Here is a 12,490-nt window from a genome sequence, read left to right as displayed (position 1 = left end):
GATACAACAGAACTATTTTCTCATCAATAATGATCCAACATATCCACATATTATTTCACATACACAGACACAGCACATGGCTTGCCTCCAGCTGCAAAGCCATTACGTGCTGATGCTAGTGCACACCTTTTCATCATAATTATAGGATAAAATGACTTAAGTATCATCCTCCTGAAGTCATACTACACTACATACTACACATACATACACTCCTTAAAGGAGGAAATGATGCAATTGAGACTAGCAGTCTATGGATAGTCACCAAGAACTTCCCCATTCTAAAAATAAACTAGACCAAATGCTAAGATTTTTCTAATGCTTTAAGATTTGGTGTCTGCTTCCCAGACACCAAATTCTGAGTATCTAGAGACTCTGAATTTATTACAGATGTCTAAATAAATTTCTTCTCTTAAAGTCCTCACAAAAGAAAGAAGCAAATGAAAGACACAACTAAAGAGAAGATAAAGAATTTAAGCTGATGGGCTCTGGTTACCTGAACAAATATACCTTCATGACAGGAGGATCGTCTGTGTGTTCTTAAAAGTTCAGAAGAATCACGATGGCGAGATTGGCCAAGGTCAGGCAGGACTGATTTTGTATTTCACCCAAGTTATAGTTGTCTAAAGCCACAGTTCGCTTCGGTGTACTTTTGAAATGCTGAAAAGGACAGGCTTACAAGACAAAGGGCCACGTACTGAAAGAACAGCACCTTTTTTTTTTTAAAATACACTTTTCAAGGGTGTTGTTAACCAAGCCCAATCCTACTAAATCTCAGAGCAGTAAATTAAATTAATTTCTGAAATGGCATCAATGTCAACTGGTTCTCAGACTCTTGTTCTTCCCTTCCTGTACCCAGTTATATGCCATATCTGGCACTGAACAGAACTTAAATTTTTTATGTAGCTGATATATATGCAGTTAATTTTACTCCACCAGGGTGGGCTAATTTAAATTCAACATTTCTTGGCCAAGCTGTTAGAACCAAAGCTAAATAAGAGCCAGGACTTCATGACTTTTGGAGGAGGTGCAGATTATGGGCTAAATCAAACCCTGTCTTCAGACTTGCTGACAATGCAGGCTACAAAAAAGCTCTGATGAATGTGAGCCACAAATACCTGAATATTCACAGAGCTGCAGTTGAGGCTAGATGACTCCATACATGTTTTATGGAGTCACCAAAAATAGATTCTGTTGGAGCAATGTTTGTACCAAACTGCCACTGGAAAGTACAGCAGTGACCCATGGGTGACACACTGCATGCACTTCCCCACTGGATGGGCATCTCCGTGCCCGCAGGCTGCTCAGCTGCAGGACAGGCAGGTCCCACCAGCTCAACCTGCCCTCGCTCTGCTCCCAGCTCACCCCACACCTTGCAATGGAGTTATTAAACCTTTACGGAAAACAAGTACCACATTTCAAGCACAGGAGAAGAAATTCAGGGTATGCAAAAGGTAAGCAGGGAGATGCCAGGAAAGCACTGCCAAAACTAAGAGACAGACAGTCCTTCCTTTTATAGCAGAGCTCACAATTTTTACGGTTGTTTGGCCTAGTATGCAACTACTTGCAGTCAGCAAATTCTCTGGTCATGTCACAGAGGCTCCAACTGGCTCAGGATGTGATCCACAGTCAACAAATTTGTTAAGATCAGCTCTACAAAGACAAACTTAAGTGACAACTCTTCCCTCCTACTCTCAAAGAAGTTCACTTGTCAGCTCCAAAACGTTTGATTTGTAATGTCTTTCACTAAAATTTGGAGAACTGTACTTGGAAGGAATCCAGTCAGCTTTTCAGAGCTGCACAGTATAACTGATATAGTCTTCAGTGGCAGCAGCGAGGCTGACAAGCCAGTAAATTTCATTAAAGGAATTGCCAGTTCCCACACAATTCTTCTACAGAATAAGCTGCAAAGAAATACAAAGATCCAACTCCCCTAAATTCTTAGAAATTTAGAAGTTAGTTTCCAAAATGCAATAGTATTTATTACCTTCAGGAACACAAAAGCAGGGAAACCTACAGGAGGTGTTGGTGAGAAGAGAGAAAGTGAAAAGTGATTTTCTTCCACTGACTTCTCTTTATTATGAGAAAATTCAGACTGACAACAGGAATCTGCCTGACTCAATCTGACTTATCCTATTCAAGTATAGCTTTGGAAGGGATGAATTCTAATCCCTTACCTTAGAAATTATCATCACTTATGGATCAAAATCTATAAGGCTCTACTGTGCCTGTTTTCCAGCCATAAAAGTTACTGTAAGAGAACACAGAGGGCATTTGAAAATGGAAATTCCCCTGCTGAGAGCTAAGCCTGGCCACGGCTGCTCTGACTGCTGCAGCCAGCTGTGGCCTCAGTGGCACACACAGGTAACTGCTCTGAGGGGCTGACTGGTGAGCCCTGCTGCAGAGGCACCCCAAACCACAGGGACCCGCTTCTCAGACACATCAGTGACCAAGTTCTTGCAATGCCTGTTACTTCTCAAATTACAATTAATTGTTGCTTTCATTATGAATTCTGAGAGCATCAGGCCTACTAGAGCTACGATACGAATCTGGAAGTCACACAGCAGTGTTAGTACAGCAAAGCATCCGTGGGGGCTGGGACACTTCATGTGGTGCTCCACTTACAAGCATTTCCTGAATTCTGTTTTTCAGCCATGAGTGCTTGCTTGCTGCAGAAATTTCTGAATCCAGGCAATACAAAATACATGGGCGCATTTTCAATGACTAGCATTTGAAAGGTTAAATAAAGCTACCAGTATAGTCTGCAAAACGTTTAAGGTCACAAGAAAGAAGCAGACTTGCCTCCTGTCCTTGTGCAGCAGCTGAAAACCTTTCGTAAGAAGGAGAGTATCTCTACGATGCCACTAACAACACGGCCTCCAAACTAACTGCCGCATTTCTTAAAAACGTCAAAAATGACCACTTCTAAATAGCAAGCACTTCTAAAGCCTAGACCAAATATTTGTCTGCAGGTCATCTCAGGGGAAGAACAAGAAACACATATAAAACACCTTAAAGTTGTTTTTACATTTAATTTATGCAGCCCTTTAACTTGGCACTACTCGGCCACTTCATTCCCCTTACCTGACCTTAGTCAGAAAAACAGCACAGTTAGAGCAGCAAGTGATTTTCTTCAAAGCTGAATCTATTCTTAAAGAAAGACAAAGGCGTCAAACTGGTAGGATGCTGTGCAGCGAGCTTGGGAAGGTGGGATGGGAGCAGGAGGGGACGTGGGGGACCCCCCAGGAGCTGGAGCACATGGAATGGGGAAGGAGATGTGAGCAGTCCTGCTTGGGCAGCACAAAGGGGATGCTGCTCTGTAAACAGCACTTGCCAGTCACATTTGCTTTTTCTAGGATGATCTCAGTTGAACAGACTCACAATTGCAAAGAGGAACATAAAAGAAACTATCCTGCAGCATAATGGGTTTGAGCAAAGCTTCCAAACTTCCAGTGCAGTTCATGTAAGCAATACTACGTGTGTGCCAAGAAAGACATTCAAACACTGTAATCCATAGAAAATGTATATGGAAAAAAGATGCCTTCAATTTTTGCACTTCAGTGCCAATGTAATGACCCTCATAGTAAACATGAAAAACCAGCTCTGAAAGCCACAGCAATAAGAGCACTGGTTACAGTAACAACAACAACAACAAAAAAAATCACACCAAACCAGTTCCTTCCTTCAGTCCAACCTGGACAAGTGAGGGAGATGCAGTGACACACATGAACGTACTTGTCTGTGTACAGGTTCAGGGGAAGTTCAGGAAGGAAGATGCAAGCAATGACGCTGCAAGGTTATCCTCCACCAGCCTTATCTGGCACAATCCTGATGCTGGAGCAGCTGTGCAAGCTACAGAACACAGTGCACAGCACTGAGCTGCCTGTTAGAATCATTTTTATTTACCTCAAAAGTGAAGGTTTCTTTTTAGTTGACTTTTTAAGGTGTGCATAAGACTTTGTTGTTGTTGTTGCTCTGTTTTGCAGTGAGTATTTAGAACCCAAAAGAAAACTCTAATGTCTGTTCATGAAAACATGCTCTGACACTAAAGGCTTTAATCACTGCTGTGAACTGCATGATGAAATTGCAGGGCAGTGCACAGTGGTCAACTACATTGGCCATTTTCACCTAAGTACTAAAATTTAGATCAATGAAGTCCCAGACTCGGAAACTGAGCAAACATCATTTTTTGAAGGGTGCTCAAAGACTCCAGAAATCCCTCAGTCAAAAAAACAAATCTTGGAAAGTTTATTTAGAGCCAATGCAAACATTTTTTAAAATAACATTTGATTTCTAGAGTGAACTTTGCAGTAAGTCAACATCCTGTATGATAGACCTCAGATATGCTGCCCTGCTTCTTTATAGTTAGTAAATATCTCCTTTTGTCTAACTACACTATGGTTATTTATCTCTTCAGGAGTTATAGATATTTTCATGCTACCTATCTGCTCAAATAATTACGTTTGCATTTCCACTGAGGATTCATCCATAAACAACAGTATCATTCATGCACAGTCACCATAAACTCAGCTCTCCCATTGACATGAATTTGTAATCATTTCACTGACATCAACCACCCTCCCAATCAATTAGCAACCAAATCACTCACATGCACAATGTAAATGAAAACATAATCTGCTCAAACACATTAGGCTCCATCAGCAATCTATAATCAATTAAAACTAATTATAATCATTCTTACAAAAGAATTTTTTCAGCAAATAGCACAAGTCCACCTACAGAAAACACAGGTTTAGCTATGCTGTAGGAAGAAACACTGTCATTGAATAAGGACCCCCATCCAGAGGCCACGGGTGTTAACAGCACTCTGAGACCTGCAGCACTGCTGGTACAACTGCTGATGAATACAGAGGAGAAAAGCTCCTGGCTTGGTAACAAGGAGTACCCATAGGCCAACAATTTAACATGCTCCAATTATGAAATATTGGGTAGAATGACACGGGTCACAAACCACAAGAGTAAAGCCAAGTATGCTTGTGCTTCCCAGGGGCAAAACATGCTATTGAGAAATCCATCCACAGAATAGCATGACACAGTGACCCCATCTCAGTCTATTTTCTGTCTGAAAAGAAATAAAAACAGATTCCACTGAAAACCCAACTTATATCTCACATATTATAACAGCCAGACACTTTGCAGAAGTACAGTGCACTGCCTGCAGGCATGCTACTGATTTATTGCTGCTATTTGGGCTTTGTTTTATTTCTAACCGTCTTTCCTGCAAGCCTTCAATCACTTCTAGGGAGCACTAATCACATAAAATCAGGATCTGTACAATAACAACAAAACAACCAGGATTTATCAGTATAATTCAAGTGGCACTGCCTATGTCCTAGCAAGTCTTGTGAGCTGCAGGGTCAGATGCTCTCACCAGCAGCATCAGCCTTCATTCTCAGAGATTGAGACTATGAAGTACAATTTTCTTTTTTATTGAACAAAACAAAACAGGTAGCCTGGTAAGGACTAACCAATGAAAAAGCTCATGATTTAACTCAATTTATCATTAACATTCATTAACATCAATTTATCAAAAGCAAGTAATTACTATTATCAAGGGAAAATAGGCCTCCTTAAAAGCTTAGTCATGAAACTTCCTAAAATATCAAATGCCTTCAAAGTACAAAAGGATGGCTTTTTGTTGTCGTTAACTCTCAAGAATGTTATGGTTTTCAGGTATGTAACCCTGATTCTACCAAACTCTGGAGCCAGCTTCAAGGAAACAAGAGCAGACTCAGACACTTTGAAATTGTAAGGTAAGTTTTCAGTAGTAACCACTCAGCTGCAATGTTTTCAGTCCAGAAGACTGACACACTTCACTCTTTGGAAAATCCCAACAGTTATTTGGGAACTATTGAACTTCTGAAAATCTAGCAGTGTTTGAGAGTTAACTTCAAAACCTCCCTAGCCCTTGGCATCTCCCAACTATATGACAGCAGGAGCTACATTGTAAAGTAGCCGTGTCTGAAAGATCCACTTCCATGTAAAATACAAATCCTAAATGGCAGATGGTCACAAGCAAAACACAAATACTTTACTCCTGGATGAACCGCAGACCATTCCACCTTATCTGTTACTAAATGCTACAATTGCGTATATACTTTCCTTCCTAAGAAAGCTAATGAGAATAATCATCTTCGGTGTATTATCACTGATTCTTTGTTACGTTAGCACGAAGAATAGCCTCCAAAAATCCCTCAGCAGGCACAGAAACACAATCTAATTTGCTACACAAAACTACAGAAGAAAACTGAACAGCTCTTACAAAGTAAAGGATCCACTGTCTCCAAATCATCATCAGGGAAAGTAATAAACATTTTAAATCTAAAGTAGTGCCTCCAGTTAAGAGAATACTCTGAAAAACAGTGCTTGCTTAAGTTGTCTCACAGCAAAGTTCTGTGTTTTACCTAACTTTCCGATAGTTTCACTTTTAGTTGAGAAAGATCAGACACAAAATAATTAACGTGTGCCACACTCTGGGTTTCAGAATGTGCAGTCCCAGCTCCGTGCCACTGTTTGCCTTGATGGGGCAGAACCTTGCTGCAGCTTTCCACCAAAGGCGTTGGAGCTTTCCCCTATTGCTCGCTGCAGAAGGATGGTGGCTCTCTCCTGCTCCTGGTCTCCAAAGGCACAAGTTACACAAAGCAGACTACAAAGTGTGAAATGACCCTGAAATCACACAGAAGAACTTTCTACTCCAGAGGCACCATTATGAATTTTCACAGAACTGCCAAGCGTTTGTTACCAGGCATAGCGACATCATCACATTACACTGCTGGCAGCATCTGCCTGATCAACAACACAGGATCATTATGTTGGAAAAGACTTAGACTAAGACTTAAAATCATCTAGTCCAACAGTCAAACCTACAGCCAGCATTGCCCACTAAACCCTGTTCCTCAGTACCACATCTCCGTGGTTCCTGAGCACTTACAGGGATGGTGAGCCTTCCACCTCCCTGTGCCAGTGCCTCAACACTCTTTCCAAGAAGAAAAACATGATGCTACCTTGTTTTCCTAATGTAAACTCCCTGAACTTCGCATGCTTCAGTCTTAAAAATAAGAAAAAAGTCATTCTACCACGTGCCTTATCCTACAGTCTGATGAGAATCAGTCATTCTCTGTATTCCTTCACCAAGGAATAAGTCCTGCTCTCCCCTATTTATATTTCACCTGTAATCTCACAACAATTTTGTAGTAGAGATGGAAGATGGAGGAATACTCACACAGCTCAGCCTTTGCATTTCTCCTCGATTCACTCGCCTAATGGTCTTTCTCTTCTTCCGCAGCTCACTGGGCTCCCTTCTGAAAACTCGTCCTCGAAAGCTCATTGTATCAGTAGGAATTCAAGCGGCAAACAATCACTCTTAAAAAACTGCGCCCCTGTAACCTCTTTGCTTCAGCAGCTTCAGTGCAACAAATGAAAGGTACTGATACCACTCAGTGGGGAAGTATGGCTAAAACTCACACACTTTATCCACAGAAACAGAACAGAACAGGAAGAAGAAAGCCTGCAATAACTCATTTATTCCTGTGAATAATGTTCTACTACGGCAATGGTGTCTCATTAAACCATAAATACACCATCCCCACAACCCCCTGGCTCTTATGCAGATCAAAATAGGAAGTTGTAGGAAAAAAACTTGCAACTGAACGTCTGCCTTTGCCTCAAAAACCATTACATCCTTTCTCCTCCCTGATTCGAAAGTCAAAATGGCTGCATTCTTCTTTCACGCACACGTATGTCTCCAAGCAAAGAAGCTCCTCATTAAATGGTGATCTGTTGCAGTGCAGGTAAGCAGGCCTTGAAAACAGGCCTGGCAGAGCATGTAGGTGCCACTCAGGCCTGGGATCTGCCTTGCTTTGTATCAAGGTAACAGTTCCCCTTTCAAATCAGTGCAAATATCAGTATGAGGAAGCACCCTGCAAACTTATGCATCCGCAGACAGCTGCAAAATGGAAAAAAAAAAAAAAAAGGGTGAAGTTCAAAATACATTTTGACCTGTAAAACCTGGTTTTGTAGACACCTGCCATGCGTCTGCCTGGTGGAACCAACACTGCAGTGCCCAGGAGCCATCAGTGCAGGTCGCTCAGGGCAGCTATGTGCCCTGCACGGAACAGGGCAGCCTGCCTGCTGCTGCTGAGGTGAGGCTGCTCAAAGTCAGCTGTCTGCAGGCTGACAGGGCATCAAGGTCTGAGACAACCAAACAAACCTCCTCAGTGCCCACACATGTGCATGCACACACACGGCCCCTTCTATTCTCCTCTGCTCAGCAGAGGGTTCAGCCTGCTGGGCAGCAGAGCTGCATTTCCCTTTGCAGACCATCTCTGTGGGATGTCCATAAGTCTTACGTTCAGTTAATCTAAGTCTGTGTAACCAAGAGAATAATCCATTTTTCTACTTTTTCATTCCAGATACTTTGCATATTAAACTATAAGCATCTTTTTCATAACTAATTTTAGTTAAGTATTCAGAGACATGCACCACTGCCCTGAGTACTGTCTTTTGTTGTTGTTGTTGCTTATTTTTTCCCTCTTTGAGCAAAGAATTGGGAATTCCAGTAACTCTTTCAGGCATTTTCAGCATTAGTAACATTTGATCCGTGGTAACAGACCTCTGCAAAATTTCTACATGGTTGTTCCACAGGCAGAATGCCAGGGACCCAGACATACTGAGCACAGCATATATAACCCAAGCACTACACAAACATATCCGTCCCATGATTGCTTTTGTCTTCTAAACTTGAAGTACAGTGCACAAATTCCATGAATTAAAAAACTATACCAACAGTATCTTCATCTCTCAGCTCTGTGTTTGAGATCATCATCTCATTGAAGCTGAATTTCAGCAGTCATATAGCAGGCTGGTAAAGACAGATTTCACTGCACTCCTACTTAGCAGTGAAAAGCATCCATGTTTGGCACTAGAAAACAGAAAAGACAGCCGAAGTCCTTTGCCAAGGTATGCAGACACTTCAAGTGGCTACCAATATAGCACCACAACACTAACCAAGTTGGAATCACCCTTGTTTTCTTTCCAACCACCAACTATCTTTACCAAGTCCCAAGTGCCTCTCATCTAACATAGTGAATGCAGCTGCCAAGATAAAAGGTCCTTGCCAGAAGTTAAATTTAGTGCCGGATCCATCAGCCCTGCTGACTTAACTTCAAGCAGATATCAACTGCTCTCAGAGGCTCCATAGCATATCGACTCTTTTCTGGTAACTTGAGCACACATCACAAATCTCCAGCTCTCCTTCCCTCAGCCTCCTGCAGCATTGCCTGCACACAGGACAACAGACACCTCCTGACGAGGGAACCTGGCAAAGATAGTCCCTTAACCCCAAACTGTGCAGCAAGGTGCCAGGCTGCCCAAAGGGGAAGATGGTTCCTTGCTCAGCCAGCTCCTGAGCCTGCGTAAGGCCTGCAAACTACTGGTGCTCAGTTCAGCCAAGGACAAAATTTGCACGCTTACAGTAATTTCTCAACACCATGACATTTAAAGGTTGAAGCAATGAAATAACAAATAAGCTATAGTATTCACACAGCAATATAACAGAATTAACAGTGAACAACTACAAATAATGGTATCACTTTCTTAGATGTGTTTTGAAAGCACATCCATCTGCACTTGTAACAGGAATAACATCCCCAGCCATCTAATAATGCGTTGTTCTGTAGCAGAAGTGCAAAGCAAATTTTAACAGCATAGCCATTAGCATTCAGTTTTTTTGACAGGAGGTCACAAATTCTCTAATGATTCTTTTCTTCTGCTTTCCTACATTGCTTCTGTATCTTCCACCCTCTTTAATTTATTTCTCTTTTAAATCTATGCACTGGAATGCTTCATTGACTTCAGTTTGAACCTACAACACACAGTGATATGTAGAAATGTACTGCTGGACAAACTAATCTACTCCTACAGTATGCCATTCACTTGCTGGAAAGCAGAATTAACTGAAGCTTATCAAGCAGCCCTATAACCATACAAAAATTCAGTTCTGAAAGTATGTATCTTCAACATAGGAAGCATTTCTAAAAAGGCAAAATATTTGATTTGCTGAATATTCTACTTGCAATTGTAAATACTGAATTTACAATACTGCCCTCCTAAGTAATATAATCTCCTTCTCCCTCCAAGAAGGATCAAAATAAAGCATCAGTTCATGCAAAGATCAAATTCATAACAAGTTTCAGGGAATGAATAGTTCCCTTTGGCTCAGGGTTCTATTCAGGAGGAATGCTGACACGCACAGTGCAAGTCAAAAGTACAGTCTTGATTTATGCTCATGTATACATAAATAACTGCACACCCACAGTCACTTTCGTGGTAGTACTGCAGACTCAGAGTTTTGTCAATACTACAATTACATCACTGAAACAGGCACACATGGAGAATTAAATCAGATGGGACAACCTCCAAGAAAGAAGCACAGGAGAGCTCAGAATGAGAAAGCAAGAAAACAAATACAGAAGAGCAGGTACTAACCAACAAGAGGTCATGCTTGAGCAGCCTCAGGCGCTCTCGAGCATGCATCAAGGTCCATTATGGAAGGAAAAGACTTCACCACCCCCACAGCAGCTATCTATAGGTACTCTGTGCCTCGAGTCTGCAAGCACTCTGGTATGTTTCAAAACAACAGAGAAATCTGTGCCAGCATAAACTCTGCAGTATATATAAACCAGTCTACAGAAATATGAGCAACATATACTGCAAATAGTTAACATCTGCTACACCGGCCTAAAGAATTATCAGTCTCGCCCATTTGCTTTTTGCTTATTTTGCTAAAACCTGCTCATCCATCTTTCCAGAGCTGCACTAGGAGGCTAGCATTTGCAGGTGAAGCAGGGTCAAAGTTATTTAACAGATTGGAAAAAGACAGCTTAACATGCGGGAACACTCCTGTCGGAACATGCTGCACCCAAGCCTCAAACAGCACTGTGTAGTATGCCCACTCAGAAATTATATTCTAAATGAAAGATAAACCTCTTGTAACAAAACTAGCTTCATTTATAAACATAGGCCACTGCAATGACAGTGACACTACCACCCAGGCAGTCTCCACAATACAGACCTAATGAGATACTTGGCCTACCCAATTTTTACCAAGGATTAACACTTGGTCGCTCAGCAGAGTGCACAGAAGGACCCTGCCCACCTCCATTGAATGGCTGTGGAAATCCCAGCATGTCAAGAGTTCCTGGTAGAACCACACGAGAAAAATCACTGAAGAAAAACCAAAGGATGACACTCAGGCCCTATCAGAAAACAGAAAATTCGGTGTCAGTGACTGTACACTCCACATTCATCTCATCCGCATCTTCCAGAAGTCAAGGACAGGATGTAGTCTGCTTGGGTTTGTGAAGGAATGTAAAAACTGTACTTCCTAAAAGCTTCACATTGCACAGGTAAAGTAGATCACGGCAGTGGGATCAGAAATAAGTTGTTTTTTGTGGTTGTGTTTTTTTGTTTTGTTTTGTTTTTTGTTTGTTTGGTTTTTTTGTTTGTTTTTATGACAGACTTCCTTTTTCTCCCAAATTTATAATGGTAAAATTACACATGAAGCAACCTTCTTGCAAGTCATTCTGGTATTGAATCAGCTGGAAGCGAGTTACATTGTTTTCTGAGAAATCTGACTCCAGGTACAGTCTAACAACAAGCTGAAACATCAACCTCAGCATATATAAAACAGGCTTTGTGAAGTTGTTGAAGCAGCTGATACTTGCATTCTGCCTACACATCCACACAGACAGCCCTTAGCAGACAAAGGGCAGGGAATCTATCACGGAAAAAATGACATCAGCACAGAAGGTGAGCTCTCCAAGGCAAGGTGGCAGCATCCCTTCATAAACATCCATGAGAAGAAGCCTCTTCTATTTGTCAGAGCTCTGCTAACAAAACTTTCCAGCAAACAGACCCCAGTGCCAGCAGCTGCACCTATGTCAATCCATTTCTGCCCTTCTGGGCTGACAGAGCACTGATCTCAGCATTCCTCTGTGCGCCCTTTACTTTCACCTCATGGCCCAGATATCAGCGCACCTTACACAGAACAAACTTGTGAGTTTAAGCTTCTGTATTTAGGAAAAAAAAAAAAAAAACAACAAACAACTCCAAAAACTCTGTGGCAATGTGTGTATATTTAGTCCTTCCACTTTATGACAATGCTTCTACCATCCAACCCCCCAAGAAGATATTCCCAACAGGAGAAAGGTTTCAGCAGCTTTCCAAGCTGGAAAAACCCCCTGCACCTAGCAGAAAACTAGGGCCACAAATCTCATCCCTACGGCCACTCCTTTCACACCTGTTCCACACCTGAGACAACAGTCCTTGGCAAAGCCAGCAGAGCCATGTGCTACAGTGCTGCAAATTGCCCTTGTTGCAAATCCAAGTCCCTGGAGCACAGTGAGCCACAAACTGTATGCTGCACAGCTGAGAGCTGTAACCGTGGGCCTCTGCTCCAGTTATCTTTGCTCAG

General features: G+C 41.9%; 1 protein-coding gene across 6 annotated transcripts in view; it reads right to left on the bottom strand.

Annotated features, from left to right (window-relative positions):
• The window catches only part of DOCK10 (dedicator of cytokinesis 10), a 136,465-nt gene that overhangs the window by 92,446 nt on the left and 31,529 nt on the right, over positions 1-12,490 (bottom strand). For 2 of the 6 annotated variants that reach the window (XM_042820432.1, XM_042820433.1), the window contains exon 1: positions 7,241-7,855. The exons of the other annotated variants lie outside the window; for them this stretch is intronic. In XM_042820432.1, the coding sequence (XP_042676366.1) occupies positions 7,241-7,345 (105 nt within the window). In that variant the 5' untranslated portion in view covers positions 7,346-7,855. Of the gene's footprint in view, positions 1-7,240; positions 7,856-12,490 lie in introns of those variants that run through there. 6 annotated transcript variants of the gene reach the window in all.

Source organism: Centrocercus urophasianus, unplaced genomic scaffold, assembly GCF_019232065.1.
Source record: "Centrocercus urophasianus isolate 14NV4802_14NV808 unplaced genomic scaffold, USGS_Curo_1.0 seq_19, whole genome shotgun sequence".
NCBI lineage: Eukaryota > Metazoa > Chordata > Aves > Galliformes > Phasianidae > Centrocercus > Centrocercus urophasianus.
The sequence above is the reverse complement of the archived record's forward strand: the minus strand, read 5'-3'. Positions and strand labels throughout refer to the sequence as shown.